The sequence below is a fragment of the Entelurus aequoreus genome, linkage group LG07, assembly GCF_033978785.1.
Source record: "Entelurus aequoreus isolate RoL-2023_Sb linkage group LG07, RoL_Eaeq_v1.1, whole genome shotgun sequence".
In the NCBI taxonomy this organism is placed as follows: Eukaryota; Metazoa; Chordata; class Actinopteri; order Syngnathiformes; family Syngnathidae; genus Entelurus; species Entelurus aequoreus.
The window spans coordinates 17,874,955-17,896,177 of NC_084737.1; the positions used below are offsets into that span (position 1 = coordinate 17,874,955).

A 21,223-nucleotide genomic window follows, 5' to 3' on the forward strand; every position below is an offset into this window, starting at 1 on the left:
GCCTACGTAAACACGCAGGGGGGCGAGGGTATGCCAAAGAATGCCCTGTGCTGTGCCTGTCAGGCGCAGAGAAGAGCAAACGGCCATAACAAAGGCGCATTAAAATATACCGGTATGGCGGTATTGTCTCCGATATATCATTCATTCAGGCCTCCGGCAGTCGTAACGACTATGCAAACTGTGCCAGTCCAGAGGTCAAGTTTAAACTCAGCAACAACGCCTGCTGTGGCTGATGAGTCCTCCCGTTGTTGTTTCCACGCTATGACACGAGGCTGGAGGGACCTCTCCAAGGCGCAAGCCAGGACAGAGTAGTATGGAGGTCTAGCTGTTGCCCATGCACCAGGACCCCCCTCTTCACACTGATGATGGATCCAAAGGAGCAGGAAGAGCTGGTACAATTTGTCACCAACGGTGTTGCAGGAGTTGCCGGTGCACCTGGCTGGAACCGTTAGACCATTTTAGCCAATCATAAGTCTGAAAAGACCAGCAGTGGAGCACCTTAGGGACTTTGTGTATGGATTTTTCCTCAGCGTTTACTCCCGAAGCCTTCCCCTATAAAGGTATGCCACAAGGCATGGGCGGTTTTGGATCGGAGTTTACCTTCTCCTAGATGGGTCGCGTTACTGGGCTGACGGGTTCCATCTACCCATGCGGCCAATATATAAATCTTTCTAAAACTGTATTACTGGTATACACCGCCCAGCCCTAAGTGGGATGGGGGCAGAGTGCATATAGGGTGTGTGTCCATAAGCCCAGGACGTTGTTTCGTCTGGCGTCACAATCTTGGTGCCTCATTCTGCGTCATTGCAATACCACAGCAGGTTGCGGCTCACTGCAGTGATCTCCTGGAGGAGTTTCTAAGAAAAAACATTTCTAAGGCTGCCGCTGAAGGTGGCTGGGGCAAAATGCTCGGTTTGGATTAGGATGTTTGGGTTGACACATTCCAATACTGGTCTTCTACATTTGTCCCTTTCTGGTCCTCAAAGTGTTTACAATTTCGCCTTGCAGAGCGGAAAACTTCTCTGAGATGTTAACCACTTTGCGATTAAGTTCAGAAATCGAGTGTACACAGCCCTGCCCATCCATCAATCGTCACAGGGAGCTTCTGGACGCCTTGGACGTCTCCCCTCGTCTTCCAAATGTGTGGGTACACTGGGGCAGATGCCCTGTTATCATACAGTAATCCCCTATAGGTGGAACCCTAAATCCTAAAACAAGACGTGCGTACATTGTCTTTTTCACTTTGTTTGGCAGATTGCTGACAAAATGAGTTGCTTGCGGTTAGAACCCTTAAGAGCAGGTTGTGACACGCCTGAGCGTCAGGTGCTGCAGTGTGGTTTCCTGCAGGGCAAACTGGCAAACTGCAAAAGGATGATGGCGTATGCGCATGAGTAAAGTGAATCATAGCTCTGCAGTTCTAGGCTCTGCAGTAATTCACAGTCGTGCTTTGCCAGGAAGCAGCTAGCATCTCACACGTTTTTCCTTCTTGTTATTCCCCTGCATTACATTCTATGCAAATATGCTGTAATTCAGGGGTGTCCAAACTTTTTCCACTGAGGGCCGCACATTGAAAAATCAAAGCTAGCAGGGGCCATTTTGATATTTTTTATTTTAAAAACCAATACAATAAATGTATAAAACATATACATTTAGGCTTCCACTCAGGCTTGATCCCGGGGACCCCAAAGGGTTTTTGTCCAAAAAATATAAAAAATGTATCATTATTCAGTATTATTATTTGTGTTATTATTCAAGTTTTTAAATCTCTAGATCAACATTAGGTCTATCTGTCATTATAACATTTTTTAAAGATTTAAATTGTATGCTCTTTTTGTCAAAGAAAACCCTTTTTTTTTTAATGAAAAAAACACAAAATATGCAATATTTTCACCCTATAACATTTTTAATGTTATGATCCGCTGCCCGGATCATATTTCGGTTTACGTTTTCTAGTCATTTGTGTTTTTCTGCTAGTCTTGGACTCCTTTTTAGTATCTGTTTATGCACCTGAGTTTGTTACCATAGCAACTGATTACTTTCACCTGCTGCGGGTGTTCCCGACGCGCACCTGTTTTTCATTATTGTCTTCATTATATAAGCCTGCCTTTTCATTCAGTCTGTGTTGCATCGTAGTTTGTGTTCGCACGACAGTTGACGACTTCTGTTCCTGTTCTGTAACCTTGTAGCTTCCACGCTAAAGGCTCTGGTAACCTGCTAGCTTCCACGCTAAAGGCTCTGTTTAGTGTTTTACTCTAGCTCCCACGCTAGCTCCTTTGTTTTGTAGTTTTAGTGCTATGAGCACGTGTTTATTTGTTACTGTCTGATTTATGCTTCAATAAATCATTGCTTACCTGCAAGCTGTGTCCGAAGCCCGATCTGCATCCCTGAGAGACGAACACCCGCACCCGGTCGTCACATTTAAGTGGCATATTTGAGATTATATAATAATTGAAACCTTAAAAAGGTCAATAACTCATAACACCATTGATTTTTATTCATTATTATTTTTTGAGCAAAGACACTTAAAAACGAATCACACTAAAACTGTAGGGGATCCAAAAGGGTCCTACTCAGTGTTAAAAAATACATTGTAATTTGGTTTTTTTTACTGTTTACTTTTAACACAATAATCTCGAGATTAACTTCAGATCTATCTGTCAATTATAAGTTTTATTGTTGTTTATGTTTTTTGTTTGTTCGTTTTAGGCCCTTCTTTTAAAAAAACAGCTTGTTTTTTTACATGGCAAACACAAAATATGCAACATTTTCCCCAAAAAATATCTCAAAATATTTAATGTGACGTAATTGGAGCCTTGAATAGGTCAATAATTCATAATGACATTGATTTTGATTCATTATTATTTTTTAAAGAAAGAAACAGCCTACATGGCAGCTTTGTGTGATTAGAGTAAACATTGCTACATTTTCTTGTTACATTTCACCTGTTTGCTCTTTAAATACCACTTTTAATGTTTTTTTTATTTTTTTCAATCGTATTTTTAAAATGTGCCGTGGGGCCGTTAAAAAATGACCTGCGGGCCGCAAATGGCCCCCAGGCCGCACTTTGGACACCCCTGCTGTAATTACTTCTCCTTTAATGCAATGTCTTGAATGTCCAAATCCAGACTTGATGATGAGACTGTTAGTCAATCAAGAGAGAAGATCTCCAACCAGCAGGGAGTTGAAGAATAACGTTTAAAACGATCTGTTACTCATTAGAGTCACGTCATTGGTGTTGCAACAATCAGTAACTGGCAGTAAACGGAGTTAACTCCTGCCCGCACACAGTGTCACGTGACCTGGTGTGCGTTCCTCACGGCACCATGTTGTTACAAAAATAACTCGCTGTTGTTCTTTGCACAATACATCCGTGCTGGGTCATGTGTTGTAAGAATGCACCGTTTCTCCAGATGCCTTTTGGCCCCCCGTGCCCCTAAATGAACTGTATAATGCACAGTAGGCATTCAGCTGCACTTAAATATGCCTCACATCTCGGAGCCACGGTGCTCAGTGGGCCGTGAGTGAATTTGGAGACGCAGGAAGAAAGTGGGAGGACGTTGTTTCTGACCGCACGTGAGCTGCGATTCATGAGGCAGGAGGTTCCATTCCGTGTTTGTGCCGCTCTTCCTCCTCCGCAACAGTGAAGGCCGCCCTTGTGAAAAACAGACTCTGTTTCAATGACTTCAATTCTGTTGCTCACATGCAAGAAAGTCTAAATGTCGCATCGGTCAACCTTCTCTGGTACTCCTGCCAGATATGGTCATCATGTGTGAAGTTACTTCCCCCTCCCAAAACTTGTCCCATTTCTTTGTGCTTCAATTTTTTTTGGTCTAACTATTAGAGTTTTTTATGTTATTAACTTTTTGGGAGCTGGTTATAAATTACAAAACGTTATTAACTTAAAACTTTTATAGTTAGAGCAAAACATTTTGCAGCACAAACGTTTGGGACAAGTTTGAGGAGATTTAGGCATTGTTTGAGGGCTGGTTATGAATCATAACAGGTTAATAATATCAAAACTGTAATAGACAAAGATTGCTGCAGCACAATCATTTGGGACAAGTTTGTCGAGATTTAGGTATGATTTGAGGGCTGGTTGTGAATCATAACAGTTTAATGGCCTACTGAAATGAATATTTTTATTTAAACGGGGATAGCAGATCCATTCTATGTGTCATACTTGATCATTTCGCGATATTGCCATATTTTTGCTGAAAGGATTTAGTAGAGAACATCGACGATAAAGTTTGCAACTTTTGGTCGCTGATAAAAAAAGCCTTGCCTGTACCGGAAGTAGCGTGACGTCGCAGGTTGAAAGGCTCCTCACATTTCCCCCGTTGTTTACACCAGCAGCGAGGGCGATTCGATTACCCCGTTAATTTCAGCGAGGATGAAAGATTCGTGGATGAGGAACGTGAGAGTGAAGGACTAGAGTGCAGTGCAGGACGTATCTTTTTTCGCTCTGACCGTAACTTAGGTAAAAGGGCTCATTGGATTCCACACTTTCTCCTTTTTCTATTGTGGATCACGGATTTGTATTTTAAACTTCCTCGGATACTATATCCTCTTGAAAATGAGAGTCGAGAACGCGAAACGGACATTCACAGTGACCTTTATCTCCACGACAATACATCGGTGAAGCAATTTAGCTACGGCGCTAACGTGATAGCATCGTGCTTAAATGCAGATAGAAACAAAAGAAATAAGCCCCTGACTGGAAGGATAGACAGAAGATCAACAAAACTACTATCAGGAGACACTGAACCAAACACTGGACCTGTAACTACATGGTTAATGCTGTGCCGCCTGTCGAAGCCTAGCAATGCTGTTGCTAACGACGCCATTGAAGCTAACTTAGCTACGGGACCTCGTCAGAGCTATGATAAAAACTTTAGCTATCCACCTACGCCAGCCCTCATCAGCTCATCAACACCCGTGCTCACCTGCGTTCCAGCGATCGACGGCGCGACGAAGGACTTCACCCGATCATCGATGCGGTCGGCGGCTGGCGGCGGATAGCGCGTCTGCTATCCAAACCAAAGTCCTCGTGATCGTGTTGCTGCAGCCAGCCGCTAATACACCGATCCCACCTACAGCTTTCTTCTTTGCAGTCTCCATTGTTCATTAAACAAATTGCAAAAGATTCACCAACACAGATGTCCAGAATACTGTGGAATTTTGCGATGAAAACAGAGCTGTTTGTATTGAGATACAATGTGTCCGAATATTTCCGTTTCAACCATTGACGTCACGCGCAAACGTCATCATACATAGACGTTTTCAACCGGAAGTTCCCCGGGAAATTTAAAATTGCACTTTATAAGTTAACCCGGCCGTATTGGCATGTGTTGCAATGTTAAGATTTCATCATTGATATATAAACTATCAGACTGCGTGGTCGGTAGTAGTGGCTTTCAGTAGGCCTTTAATAACATCAAAAATATAATAAGACATAGACTGTTGCTGCACAATTGTCGCACAAACGATTGTGACAAGTTTGGGGAAATATTGACAAGGCTGAAGTGCTGGTTATGAATCATAACAGGTTAATAACATCCATGCATTGTCTACCGCTTGTCCCTTTCGGGGTCACGGGGGGTGCTTGAGCCTATCTCAGCTGCATTCGGGCGGAAGGCAGGGTACACCCTGGACAAGTCGCCACCTGTGTTGGCCCTGCGATGAGGTTAATAACATAACAAATATAATACTTAGACATAGATTGTTTTTGCACAAACGCTTGGGACCAGTTTGGGGATATTTAGGCATGATTTGAGGGCTGGTTATGAATCATAACAGGTTAATGACACAAAAATGATGCGAGTTAGACAATAATTGTTGCTGCACAATTGTAGCACAAACGTTTGGAACAAGTTTGGAGAGATTTAGGCATGATTTGAGGGCTGGTTATGAATCATAACAGGTTAATAACATAAAAACTATAGTAATTAGAGATAGATTTTTGCTGCACAAACGATTGGGACAACTTTGGGAAGATTTAGGTATGATTTGAGGGCTGGTTATGAATCATAACAGGTTAATAACATCACAAATATAATAGTTAGACAAAGATTGTTGCTGCACAAACGATTGGGACAAGTTTGGGGAGATATTTACATGGTTTGAGGGCTGGTTATGAATCATAACAGGTTAATAACATACAAACTATAATAGATAGACAAAGATTGTTGCTGCACAATTGTAGCACAAACGATTTTGACAAGTTTGGGGAGATATTGACAAGGCTGAAGTGCTGGTTATGAATCATAACAGGTTAATAACATAACAAGTATAATAGTTAGACAAAGATTTCTGCAGCACAACCATTTGGGACAAGTTTGTAGAGATGTAGGTATGATTTGAGGGCTGGTTATGAATCATAACAGGTGAATAACATCAAAACTATAATAGTTAAGACATAGATTGTTGCTGCACAATTGTAGCACAAACGATTGTGACAAGTTTGGGGAAATATTGACATGATGTGAGGGCTGGTTATGAATCATAACAGGTTAATAACATAACAACTATAATAGTTAGACATAGATTGTTGCTGCACAATTGTAGCACAAACGATTGTGACAAGTTTGGGGAAATATTGACAAGGCTGAAGTGCTGGTTATGAATCATAACAGGTTAATAACATAAAAACTATAGTAATTAGAGATAGAGTTTTGCTGCACAAACGATTGGGACAACTTTGGGGAGATTTAGGCATGGTTTGAGGGCTGGTTATGAATCATAAGATATTAATAACATCAGAAATATAATAGTTAGACAGAGATTGTTGCTGCACAAACATTTGGGACAAGTTTGTAGAGATTTAGGTATGATTTGAGGCCTGGTTATGAATCATAACAGGTTAATAACATCACAAATATAATAGTTAGACAAAGATTGCTGCAGCACAAACATTTCGGACAAGTTTGTAGAGATTTAGGTATGATTTGAGGGCTGGTTGTGAATCGTAACAGGTTAATAACATCACAAATATAATAGTTAGACAAAGATTGTTGCTGCACAAACGATTGGGACAAGTTTGGGGAGATATTGACATGATTTGAGGGCTGGTTATGAATCATAACAGGTTAATAACATACAAACTATAATAGATAGACAAAGATTGTTGCTGCACAATTGTAGCACAAACGATTTTGACAAGTTTGGGGAGATATTGACAAGGCTAATGTGCTGGTTATGAATCATAACAGGTTAATAACATCCATGCATTGTCTACCGCTTGTCCCTTTCGGGGTCACAGGGGGTGCTGGAGCCTATCTCAGCTGCATTCAAGCGGAAGGCAGGGTACACCCTGGACAAGTCGCCACCTGTGTTGGCCATGCGATGGAGTTGATAACATAACAAATATAATACTTAGACATAGATTGTTTTTGCACAAACGATTGGGACCAGTTTGAGGATATTTAGGCATGATTTGAGGGCTGGCTGTGAATCATAACAGGTTAATGACACAAAAATGATACGAGTTAGACAAATATTGTTGCTGCACAATTGTAGCACAAACGTTTGGAACAAGTTTGGAGACATTTAGGGGCGGCATGGCGTAGTGGGTGGAGCGCCCGTGTCAGAAACCTGAGGGTTGCAGGTTCGCTCCCCGCCTCTTACCATGCCGTTGTGTCCTTGGGCAGGACACTTCACCCTTGCCCCCGGTGCCGCTCACACCGGTGAATGAATGATGAATGAATGATAGGTGGTGGTCGGAGGGGCCGTAGGTGCAAATTGGCAGCCACGCTTCCGTCAGTCTACCCCAGGGCAGCTGTGGCTACGAAAGTAGCTTACCACCACCAGGTGTGAATGAATGATGGGTTTTTAACATGTAAAGCGACTTTGGGTACTTAGAAAAGCGCTATATAAATCCCAGGTATGATTTAGGCATGATTTGAGGGCTGGTTATGAATCACAACAGGTTAATAACATAAAAACTATATAGTAATTAGAGATAGATTTTTGCTGCACAAACGATTGGGACAACTTTGGGGAGATTTAGGCATGGTTTGAGGGCTGGTTATGAATCATAACATATTAATAACATCAAAAATATAATAGTTAGACAAAGATTGTTGCAGCACAAACGATTGGGACACGTTTGTAGAGATTTAGGTATGATTTGAGGCCTGGTTGTGAATCATAACAGGTTAATAACATCACAAATATAATAGTTAGATAAAGATTGTTGCTGCACAAACGATTGGGACACGTTTGGGGAGATATTGACATGATTTGAGGGCTGGTTATGAATCATAACAGGTTAATAGCATACAAACTATAATAGGTAGACATAGATTGTTGCTGCACAATTGTAGCACAAACGATTGTGACAAGTTTGGGGAAATATCGACAAGGCTGAAGTGCTGTTATGAATCATAACAGGTTAATAACATAAAAATTATAATTAGACATAAATGTTGCAGCACAAACATTTGGGACAAGTTTGAAGAGATTTAGGTATGATTTGAGGGCTTGTTATGAATCATAACAGATTAATAACATCAAAACTATAATAGTTAGACAAAGATTGTTGCTGCACAAACGTTTTGGGGAAAGTTTGGGGAGATTTAGGCATGATTTGAGGGCTGGTTATGAATCATAACAGGTTTATAACATCAAAAATATAATAGTTAGACATAGATTGTTGCTGCACAATTGTAGCACAAACGATTGTGACAAGTCTGGGGAGATATTGACAAGGCTGAAGTGCTGATATGAATCATAACAGGTTAATTACATAACAACTATAATAGTTAGACATAGATTGTTGCAGCACAAATGATTGGGACAAGTTTGGGGAGATTTAGGTATGATTTGAGGGCTGGTTGTGAATCATAACAGGTTAATAACATAACAACTATAATAGACAAATATTGTTGCAGCACAAACATTTGGGACAAGTTTGAAGAGATTTAGGTGTGATTTGAGGGCTGGTTATGAATCATAACAGGTTAATAACATCAAAAATATAATAGACAAAGATTGTTGCTGCACAAACGATTGGGACAAGTTTGGGGAGATTTAGGCATGGTTTGAGGGCTGGTTTTGAATCATAACAGGTTAATAACATAAACAATATAATAGTTAGACAAAGATTGTTGCTGCACAAACAATTGGGACAAGTTTAGGGATATTTGGATAAGGTGGGGGGGCCAACTTCCCACACGCCTGGTCTGGTCATGTGTGTTGTGCTATCACGTGTTCTACATCTCAAGGCTAGGGTTATTTCAGTCTTCTCTGATTGCAGGAAAAAGACTTCTTGGTTTTTGATCAGTCTGTGTCCAACCTGTTATTTTTTACCGCCACTAAAAGTTTATTTACCAATTCATCACATTTTGGTTCTTCGGAATATTTCTCTCTCTTGGCTCAACGTACTGGCTGTTGTGGTTTGCTCTGTGGACATTGGGTCAGTTTTCAGTCGCACAAAGTAAAATAATACGTTCATTGTGACGCTTGCATGAATGATGCGTGGACCGTCTTTAAATGGTGCTCTGTGTCCGTCTGATCCTGTTTGAAGTTCTGCATTTGTCACCGGGGGCTGAATAGGTTCTGGAAACGCAAGGTTGTGTCTATAACTGGACTAGTGATAGATAGGTATGGTGAATGAGGAGTGATTGATATTCCTCAAACGGCTTTTCAAATTCAGTCCTTTTATTGCAAGCTGGTCTCCACTTCAAAGGCTTTACAGTAATTATACCTCTAGAGACATCTCTCCACATACCTCTACTCCAGCATACCAGTGAAAGAGGAACTGAAAATACACTGTTTGGTTTTACACCAGAAGTATGGATCCAGTGTTGAGACCCAAGGCTTTGAATTAGCTGAAGATTGATAGTGGTATTGATTTATATTCTCTCAGTATGACTTTCCACCTCCACCCGAGGTGTTGAACATCAGGAATGACTCTTTCATTATTTGGGAGCAGAGGTCACAGAGCTAAACGTTGAACCCTCTAAACACCGGTCTAGATGATCATCTCATGTTCAGTACGAGAACAAAGCCTCCAGAACGTGTTCCAACATGTTTTTAAGACAATAAGACTTTAGGGACGTGACCATTGCTCTCATAGCAACATTAGAGTTGTTGTACGATTGAATAACAGCTGGAGTTGGTGTTGACTTCGTCACACCCAACTCTAACAATACACACAATCCAAACCTGTCTTTTATTTTTAGATCCAGTCTCTCTCTATGTATATGTCCAATTCATGAAGTAAAACGTGTTTGAAAGAAACAATCGAATCTGTTCAGAGTAGGGTTGTCCCAATACCAATATTTTGGAACCAGTACCAAAATGTATTTCGATACTTTTCAATGCTTTTCTAAATAAAGGAGACCACACAAATGGCAATATTGGCTTTACTTTAACAAACAATCTTACGGTACATGAAACATACTGTATGTTTCTTATTGCAATTGTGTCCTTAAATAAAATAGTGAACATACTTGACAACTTGTCTTTTAATAGTAAGTAAACAAACAAAGAGTCCTAATTAGTCTGCTGACATATGCAGTAACATATTGTGTCATTTATCATTCTCAGTTAATATAACTAATATAGACACTTACATCATGTGTTGTCTTCATTATAAAACTTATATAAAACTTTTAAAGTCATTTTGATAGTAAGTTAATATAACTAATATAAACACTTACATCATGTGTTGTCTTCATTATAACACTTATATAAGACATTTAAAGTCATTTTGATAGTAGGCTATTATAGCTAATATAGACACTTACATCATGTGTAGTAGGCTATTATAGCTAATATAGACACTTACATCATGTGTTGTCTTCATTATGACACTTATATAAGACTTTTCAAGTCATTTTGATAGTAGGCTATTATAGCTAATATAGACACTTACATCATGTGTTGTCTTCATTATGACACTTATATAAGACTTTTCAAGTCATTTTGATAGTAGGCTATTATAGCTAATATAGACACTTACATCATGTGTTGTCTTCATTATAACACTTATATAAGACTTTTAAAGTCATTTTGATAGTAAGTTAATATAACTAATATAGACACTTACATCATGTGTTGTCTTCATTACAACACTTATACAAGACGTTTAAAGTCATTTTGATAGTAGGCTATTATAGCTAATATAGACACTTACATCATGTGTTGTCTTCCTTATAACACTTATATAAGATGTTTAAAGTCATTTTGATAGTAGGCTATTTTAGCTAATATAGACACTTACATCATGTGTTGTCTTCATTATAACACTTATATAAGATGTTTAAAGTCATTTTGATAGTAGGCTATTATAGCTAATATAGACACTTACATCATGTGTTGTCTTCATTATAACACTTATACAAGACGTTTAAAGTCATTTTGATAGTAGGCTATTATAGCTAATATAGACACTTACATCATGTGTTGTCTTCATTATAACACTTATATAAGACTTTTAAAGTCATTTTGATAGTAGGCTAATATAACTAATATAGACACTTACATCATGTGTTGTCTTCATTATAACACTTATATAAGACATTTAAAGTCATTTTGATAGTAGGCTATTATAGCTAATATAGACACTTACATCATGTGTTGTCTTCATTATGTCACTTATATAAGACTTTTCAAGTCATTTTGATAGTAGGCTATTATAGCTAATGTAGACACATCATGTGTTGTCTTCATTATGACACTTATCTTATCTTATCTGTCTTGTCTTTTAACAAAGAAACAAGGAAGTCACAATCTTCGTTCAATGAATGTTCTGCAATTTGTCGTCCCCAAAGTAAGAACTGAACTGGGCAAGAAAGCATTTAGGTTTTCAGCAGCGAAGGCTTGAAATAACCTACAATCGAATATTAAACTTCAAACCCTTGTTACGTTGAATGAGTTTAAAGCTTCTGTGAAAGGACTGCAGTCTACCTTGTTTGTATGCACATGTGTTATGTGAGCAAGTTTTAATGTCGTAAATGTGATGTTTTATGTATTTGTTTACTGTTTTTAATGTAACCTTGCTGCTGCCCTCTTGGCCAGGTCTCCCTTGGAAAAGAGATCTTTGATCTCAATGGGATTTTACCTGGTTAAATATAGGCTAATAATAATAATAATATAAGACTTTTCAAGTCATTTTGATAGTAGGCTATTATAGCTAATATAGACACTTACATCATGTGTTGTCTTCATTATAACACTTATATAAGACTTTTAAAGTAATTTTGATAGTAAGTTAATATAACTAATATAGACACTTACATCATGTGTTGTCTTCATTACAACACTTATACAAGACGTTTAAAGTCATTTTGATAGTAGGCTATTATAGCTAATATAGACACTTACATCATGTGTTGTCTTCATTATGACACTTATACAAGACTTTTAAAGTAATTTTGATAGTAGGCTATTATAACTAATATAGACACTTACATCATGTGTTGGCTTTATTATGACACTTATATAAGACTTTTCAAGTCATTTTGATAGTAGGCTATTATAGCTAATATAGACGCTTACATCATGTGTTGTCTTCATTATAACACTTACAGGTATATAAGATGTTTAAAGTCATTTTGATAGTAGGCTATTATAGCTAATATAGACACTTACATCATGTGTAGTAGGCTATTATAGCTAATATAGACACTTACATCATGTGTTGTCTTCATTATGACACTTATATAAGACTTTTCAAGTCATTTTGATAGTAGGCTATTATAGCTAATATAGACACTTACATCATGTGTTGTCTTCATTATAACACTTATATAAGACTTTTAAAGTCATTTTGATAGTAAGTTAATATAACTAATATAGACACTTACATCATGTGTTGTCTTCATTATGACACTTATATAAGACTTTTTAAGTCATTTTGATAGTAGGCTATCATAGCTAGTATAGACACTTACATCATGTGTTGTCTTCATTATAACACTTATATAAGACTTTTAAAGTCATTTTGATAGTAGGCTATTATAGCTAATATAGACACTTACATCATGTGTTGTCTTCATTATAACACATATATAATACTTTTAAAGTCATAAGTTAATATAACTCATATAGACACTTACATCATGTGTTGTCTTCATTATAACACTTACATAAGCTTTTAATTTTTTGCGGCTCCAGACAGATAATTTTTTTGTGTTTTTGGTCCAATATGGCTCTTTCAACATTTTGGGTTGCCGGCCCCAGTGTTAGACTGACCTGTATCCAAATATCGGTGACGATTCTTCACACTGGTTATGCCGTTTAGTTCTGCAGCCTAGCAGAGTAAAGACCAGCCTGGCAGGGAGTCTAACCTCACGCCATGATGAATGCACTCATCTGGAATCAGACATGATGCTGTGTGGAGGGGATATCAGCGTCATTATGTTTGACGTGGTCTCCTGTGAGGGAAGTCCAGACTAGACCGTGTGCTAATGACTAAAGACCGGCTGTTGATTAGCTTTACAAGAGATGAATAATCCATTCTCACATGTCCAACGTACAACTGCAGCATATGGCCAAAAGATGAATATCAAATCTGGAAGCAGCTCTCTGTGAGATTACAGGCTCGGTGGCGTGTGTCCCAAAGTCACCCTCCCCAACCCGACCCACAGATTAGAGGCCTCTTGGGTCAGTAGGTCTTTGTGTTAGGGCGCTCACGTCTTCTTTCAGTTTTACATGCACCAGCAATATCAGGATTTGTCATTTGGTTAATCCGGTCTTCTGGAGTCATTTCCCAAAGTCTCTTGCTGATACTTTATTTTCATTGAACAGTAAATCCATATTGACTCACATAATTCAACACGTTCTGATCAAAGTGTGTTTGGGAATGTGGAAAGGCCTCCCACTTGGTGGTAGCGATGCCAAGTCCAATGTCCTTGGGTCAATATCCTGGTTGATAGACCCCTGGTTGATAGACCTCTGGTTAATAGACCTCTGGTTGATAGACCCCTGGTTGATAGACCCCTGGTTTATAGACTCCTGGTTGATAGACTCCTGGTAGATAGACTTTCATTGGCCAGGTAGTCACCGGGTTTACTTAAGAAGGAAAGCTCTTCGTCTCGGTAGCCTTCCAAGGCTAATCCATTATTTTCCTTGGCGGAAGGAGGTTGTTTTGGTCTGTCTGTCTGTCTGTCAGAAGGATTAGTCAACAACCACAGTGTTTGTTTCTCCAGGGACCTTAAGACACTGGCGTCAAACTCAAGGCCCGGGGCCAGATGTGGCCCGCCACGCCATTTTATGTGACCCGTCAAATGCTGGTAGTAATGTGCGTCAATGAAATACTTAAATAAGGCTGTAACATCAGAAAATGTGTCAAAAGGGAAGGATGCGCTGTAACCCAGTAAACCAGAAGAATTTTTTGTCTGCAAAGTCCCAAAAATAGGTCAGTCTGACCTGAGAGACGTTTCCAGACTTTTCCACGCACAAATTCTAATTAAAAAAATAAGCACATAAGAGTTTTCAATGTAACTGACGGCCACAAAACAGTTTTCGTCATCACTGTTCAATTATTGTAACGTCTGTTTATTGAGCAAAACTCTTCATTGTCGGGCATAAACACATGACCAAAACATTGGTGAAAAAATAGTTTCCATCTAGCAAAAACTGGTCGTTTTCTGCCGTACAAACCAGACCAAAACCAGCTTTGTCATCTGTTAGATCAGAGCTTGGCAAATATTTTGACTCGGGGGCCACATTGAGAGTGGAAAATGTGTCTGGGGGGCCAAGGTGTGTATAAATTATATATACATATTTATCTGTAAAAACCTGCTGTACAGTATGCGTGTGTGGGTCCCTTTTTTTCAGGAACACTAATACCAAAAGTCACAATGTCCGATAGAGTTCAAAAAAACGGAATGGAATTTTACAGTTTTTTACTGAACGTAACACCCAAAGTGTACATTAACAAAAAGAAAGTGGGATTTACAATATTAACTATGAACAATAAAACACTGAATATTAACAACATATGAACGTCGCTCCTCTTTTACCTTTCAGACCAGCTCCTCGATAGTTGTGTATCTTTTACAATCAAGCAAAACACGACAAAAATGTAAAAAAAAAAAAAGCAAAATATGAATGCAAAGTGTAATAAACACCTACAATATGATATTTAATCGCGTAAAAATCGGTTTCTGACGCACGCGTTTCGGGCTGGGTGCTCTGAAAACAAACCCCGCCCTACTCTGCTTTGTTACTGGTCTGAGCTGCTGTGACGTAGATTACCGTAATAACTCGTATAACACCCAAAAGCGCAGATTTCGACCATTGAAATATTTTCTATAGTTCAAGACTTACGGTCATTTAAAAACAGCACTTCACATCTTAATGGCGGGGACAGTTTTGATGTTAAAGGTCTAAAAAAAAATGATGTAGAACGTCCGCTGGGCTGGATTGAAAATCTTAACGGGGCGCATGTGGCCCACGGGCCGTACTTTGCCCGGGTCTGTGTTACATCAACAGCAGCCGCTCGCTCTTTCTCACTTGCGCCAACACATGCGCATAAGGCACTTAGCCAGTGGTGCGTTTACAGCCACACACAAAGTCGGACAACTCCAGTACCGCACGTAATGTCTAATTCCGGGGACGGCGTGGCGCTGTTGGGAAAGTGGCCGTGTCAGCAACCTGAGGGTTCCTGGTTTGATCCCCACCTTCTACCAACCTCGTCACGTCCGTTGTGTCCTTGAGCAAGACACTTCACCCTTGCTCCTGATGGGTGGTGGTTAGGGCCTTGCATGGCAGCTCCCGCCATCAGTGTATGAATGTGTGTGTGAATGAGTGAATGTGGAAATGGTGTCAAAGCGCTTTGAATACCTTGAAGGTAGAAAAGCGCTATACAAGTATAACCCATTTACCATTTAATTCCAGGTCGTTACACTATGATTTACCAATCAAATGTGTGCTTTAAGGGGATTAGATAGATAGATAGATAGATAGATAGATAGATAGATAGATAGATAGATAGATAGATAGATAGATAGATAGATAGATAGATAGATAGATAGATAGATAGATAGATAGATAGATAGATAGATAGATAGATAGATAGATAGATAGATAGTACTTTATTGATTCCTTCAGGAGAGTTCCCTCAGGAAAATTACAATTCCAGCAGCAGTGTACAGAATTGAGATATGATTTAAAAAGTAAATAATACAAAATTAAGAATCTTAATTTATAGATATTAATCATGAAATGCTGTTATTATATTAAAGAAATACTAATAGAATTATATGTTTTACAAACAAAGTTACAGGAATGTACACATGATTAATCATGTTACAGTAATCGTCTCGATTACTGTAACGTTTTATTTTCGGGCCTCCCTATGTCTAGCATTAAAAGATTACAGATGGTACAAAATGCGGCTGCTAGACTTTTGACAAAAAAAGAAAGTTTGATCATATTACGCCTATACTGGCTCACTTGCACTGGCTTCCTGTGCACCTAAGATGCGACTTTAAGGTTTTACTACTTACGTATAAAATACTACACGGTCAAGCTCCTGCCTATCTTGCCGATTGTATTGTACCATATGTCCCGGCAAGAAATCTGCGTTCAAAGAACTCCGGCTTATTAGTGATTCCCAGAGCCCAAAAAAAGTCTGCGGGCTATAGAGCGTTTTCTATTCGGGCTCCAATACTATGGAATGCCCTCCCGGTAAAAGTTAGAGATGCTACCTCAGTAGAAGCATTTAAGTCTCATCTTAAAACTCATTTGTATACTCTAGCCTTTAAATAGACTCCCTTTTTAGACCAGTTGATCTGCCGTTTCTTTTCTTTTCTTTTCTACTCTGCTCCGGGGTGGACCGCTAGCCTGTCCATCAGATGGGGACATCTCTACGCTGCTGACCCGTCTCCGCTCGGGATGGTTCCCGCTGGCCCCACCATGGACTGGACTTTCGCTGATGTGTTGGTCTTTCACAATATTATGTCAGACCCACTCGACACCGAGGATGTCGTTGTGGCTTGTACAGCCCTTTGAGACACTTGTGATTTAGGGCTATATAAATAAACATTGATTGATTGATTGATTCCATGCTTATATCTCATTGTGCAACATGTGAATGTTTTAATGGGATCTCTGAAAGGGTGCAAAATATTTCCAAAGCAGGACCTCTACCCAGACATACAATACTATATAGTACACAGCTCACGAAAAAACAATATTTTTTGTTACTGTCATTGTAAGTGGGCCAAAACACTTACATTAGAGAATATACTCATGGAAATGACTGCTGTCATTTGATTATAATAATAAGACATTTGTTGTGTTTGGTTTGGGACAGGTGTGCTGCAGGTTTGGCCACAGTGACATGGAAGACATGGAAGACTGAAAATAAGATGGAGGTCTGGGGACTTGCGGCCCCCAGACCTCCATCTTATTTTCAGTCTTTTTAGTAAGTTGAAATCACATGCTTGGGTAGAACTTGAACATGTCGGTCATCTGCATACAATTGTCACATCTCGTGACCTTCCCCAAGTCCGCTATCATCTCCCTCCTGTGCCGCTAAGAGCATTAGAATCATGATCGCCCGGTCTTTAGACCCACTGCTCTACTTTCCCATGCAGCGGTGCACGTGCAGGCCGAGGTAAAGGGTGGGTGGCGGGGACGCTCTGATGCAGCCCAGATGGAGCTAGACTGATTATCCTTCCAGGGTGACGTGACCCCCCCCCCCCCCGGTCCTTGGCTTAGCCACAGTAGATCAGCGTTGCATTAAAATGTCAAAAAGAGCTTAGTCTCGATCATTTACATACTGACTCAGGTTGTGGTTTCTACCTTGCAGGCCTTCGGACAAGCCTACTCCAACCACAGGAAAGTGGCGGCGGACGGAGAGAGCCGCGAGGAGACTCTCATCCAGGAGTCGGCGTGCAAGGAGGCCTACTACGAGCAGAGGGTCCTGGAGCTGCAGAATGAGCTACGCCAGACCCGCAGCGTTGTCGCCAACGCCCAGTTTGAGAACGAGCGCCTGACGACCATCGCGCAGGAGATGAGAGAGGTGACCACCTTTTCATACGTTCTTCAGAATATAAGAACTCTTACTCTTACACAAAAAACATAGCATTACAGTGTTTCCCATAAACTGCCAAGATACCTGTGGCGGTGGGGGCGTGGCTATGGGCGTGGTCACCATGACATCATTGAGTGATTTGCATAATTTACTACAATGATATGACTTTCTCTAAAAAGGCTCAAAAAATGTATACTTACTAATTAATAATAACAGTTTTGTTTTAAACGTCCATCCATCCATCCATCCATTTTACAATATAATTACAACACTTTATGTACATTTTTATATACAGATTTGAACAATAAGTTATTCACTGAAATATATTTATTAATTGTGGTTCTTACAAACAATATATCTTATAAAATATAAAAGCTAAAATGTCACATAAAGCTCTGCTCCTTTAATTAGTGCATACTAAATAATTTAACTTTAGCCTACTACTACAACCATATTATTTACCAGCAACATAAAGTGAAACAGAGGCAGAGGTGTCCTGCCACAGTCAGTAACAAATAAACAGAAAACAGTAGTGGTGGTAGATAGACACAGAGCTTCATCAAACATCTGATCCACTGAACAAAGAGCTCCAAAAATCTTGAACTTTAGACTGCCATCAGTTTTACTCCCTACACTTAACCATGTGTTTCCTACTGCCTGCAGACTTTGCACCCTTTGTTATATACACATGTTGTGTTTCTAATATAAATACATTTAATAAAGTCAAATACAAATAAGGCAACAAGAGAAGTATCCTACACTTCTCTTTTGTAAAGTAAATGTGAACAGCCGATATGGGCATCTACATCAACTGTATGATTTGCCTGAGAAGCTGGAGAGGACAAAAAATAAAAAATTAAAAAATAAATTATTTTAATTTTTTATTTTTTTTTATTTGTGGCGGACGTAATTCTTTCGTGGCGGGCCGCCACAAATAAATGAATGTGTGGGAAACACTGCATTATTCTGTACTGACGGTGAATTAACTTAAAGGGAAAGTGCACTTTTTTAGATTTTTACCAATCGTTCACAACCATTATGAGAGACAAGAAAACAAAAGGTTGGTTTTTTTTGCATTCTAACATAAAAAAACAGCTTGTTCCTGGTGGCTAGCAATGCAGCTAATGTTAACGTCAACAATACTCCATTTACGTTCGGCAACCTGTATAATAACCAAGCTGTAATAACATTGTTATTGTAAGAGTGAACACAGAGGAACTCTTTTTCTGGCGTACCAACACGTCGGCGTGCCACGGTATTAGCCGCAAAAGCTTGCTCAAAAAAAGTTAGCACGAAACACGTTTGAGTTTGTAATACACAACAATGTGATAGGACACAAATCTGTACTGAGTGCAAAACATGAACAATCATAATACAGTATCTGTAAAGTATTATTTCATGATTTGTTTGTACACAGCTAGCCAGACGGCATATGTACTTTAGTTGTAATAACACACATGACGTGCTCCGTGTATCATGATCAATATTATAGGGACTCACTCGATGGACAGTTGTGTATTTGGTCCAGCTGGCTGGGGAAGTTTTTTCCCGGTTTAGTTGGGTAAGCATTCCATTTATGTCCAAATATATTTGCTCCAATTTCCACATTTACAGCGTTATAGTCACTTTCACCTCACTCTCTCGGCTTCATTCTGCTCCACCGTCTCACTCTTCCTCCGTGCTCGCTTCTATAAGCAGTAGTTCATCCTCAGTATATTCAGCTTCAAAAAGGTAAGCTTGTGAATCCTCATGAGTCCAAAAATAGTCGTCTTTGTTGTTTGTTGCAGAATCTGCCATCGCCTTTGTATAATTGTGCAGTTCCCCTTTAATTATGTGCCAGGAACAAATTGTACAGTGGAACCTCGATTTACGAGCCCCTCTATTTACAAACGTTTACATGTAAGAACTTTTAGATGGAGCCAAATATGTCTTTTGTGTGTGAACTGTGTCTCTGTGTACCAATGATTAGTTCATTTTATGTCACGCCGGCCGACAAAAAGCAGGGCGCAGCATTTTTGGGGAGGCGGAGCCCTCCACGTCGCTAGTCACTGCTCAGTGCGTGTGTTTTTTCACCTTTTGGCAAGTTTTATTCGTTTTGCTAATTCAATATGAGTCCACAAAAAGCATCAGACCCGTGTGGAAAGAAGAAGAAAAAAGAAAAAACTATTAATGGCGCTCACAAGCCTAGAATAGCAAGAATCAACAAAGCCGGTTTCGCACCACAGCAAGTTTTAATTGTGATAAGACCGGACTCTAAAAATATGCCAGAGCAGACTTATTTCACAGCGGAGGAAAAGACACCTCCCGCCCTCTTCCTTGTCTTCCTCTGTCTGCTGCATCCTTTCTGTTCAGTTCCTCTGCCGATATTAATGTGTCTTTTACTTACTTATATTTATTGTTGTAACAATATAGTCGTTAAAGTTAAGGATATAAATGATTTCTGATCATTTGTGAGGGCACCAAAGGGATTTCTGTGTGTGTGCGTGTTGACTTGGAATTGTGTTCAGAGTGTACAACCCTTCTCTAAATTCTCCAATTATTCATTTTTGCATTGTTTTTCATCGAGAAAGTTGCCTCACTGCACACACTTTTCTTTTTACGAACCCTAAACAAGAAGCATTTAAGTTCGTAAATGGAGCTTCCACTGAAATAAGTCATCCATTCTGCACACGACTGACATTAATGCATGAGTGCCACATTTTGGTCATCTCTTGGAGTCTTTAAGTGTGCCAGAAGGAGCTGACGTTTGTTTGTTTGTTTGTTTGCATAACCTTGTCTGTTGTTGGCGTCACGCGAGAACCAGACTAATTGTTTGTGGTAGACTGAAGGAACATTTTGTGACTACTACTTCTATTGTACACCCAGGGTGGAGTTCAACTGACATGTTGAGGTTATGAAAAATACGTTTTCACACATTGTACCAACACGTTTTTACGCATTCGACCAACACGTTTTCATACATTCTACCTACACGTTTTCACACATTCTACCAACACAGTTTTACACATTCTGCCTAAACGTTTTCACACATTCTACCAACACGTTTTTACGCATTCGACCAACACGTTTTTACAGATTCTACCAACACCTTCTACACATTCTACCAACACGTTTTTACACATTCTGCCTAAACGTTTTTACACATTCTGCCTACACGTTTTTACACATTCTACCAACACGTTTTTACACATTCTACCAACACGTTCTACTCATTCTACCAACACGTTTTACACA

General features: G+C 39.4%; 1 protein-coding gene across 3 annotated transcripts in view; it reads left to right on the plus strand.

Annotated features, from left to right (window-relative positions):
- The window catches only part of LOC133653465 (protein bicaudal D homolog 2-like), a 101,817-nt gene that overhangs the window by 40,863 nt on the left and 39,731 nt on the right, over positions 1 to 21,223 (plus strand). For all 3 annotated transcript variants that reach the window (XR_009826726.1, XR_009826727.1, XM_062052758.1), the window contains exon 2: positions 17,765 to 17,977. Coding sequence is in view for 1 of the 3 variants with exons in the window: in XM_062052758.1 (XP_061908742.1) it covers positions 17,765 to 17,977 (213 nt within the window). In the remaining 2 variants the exon portion in view is untranslated. The remainder of the gene's footprint in view (positions 1 to 17,764; positions 17,978 to 21,223) is intronic.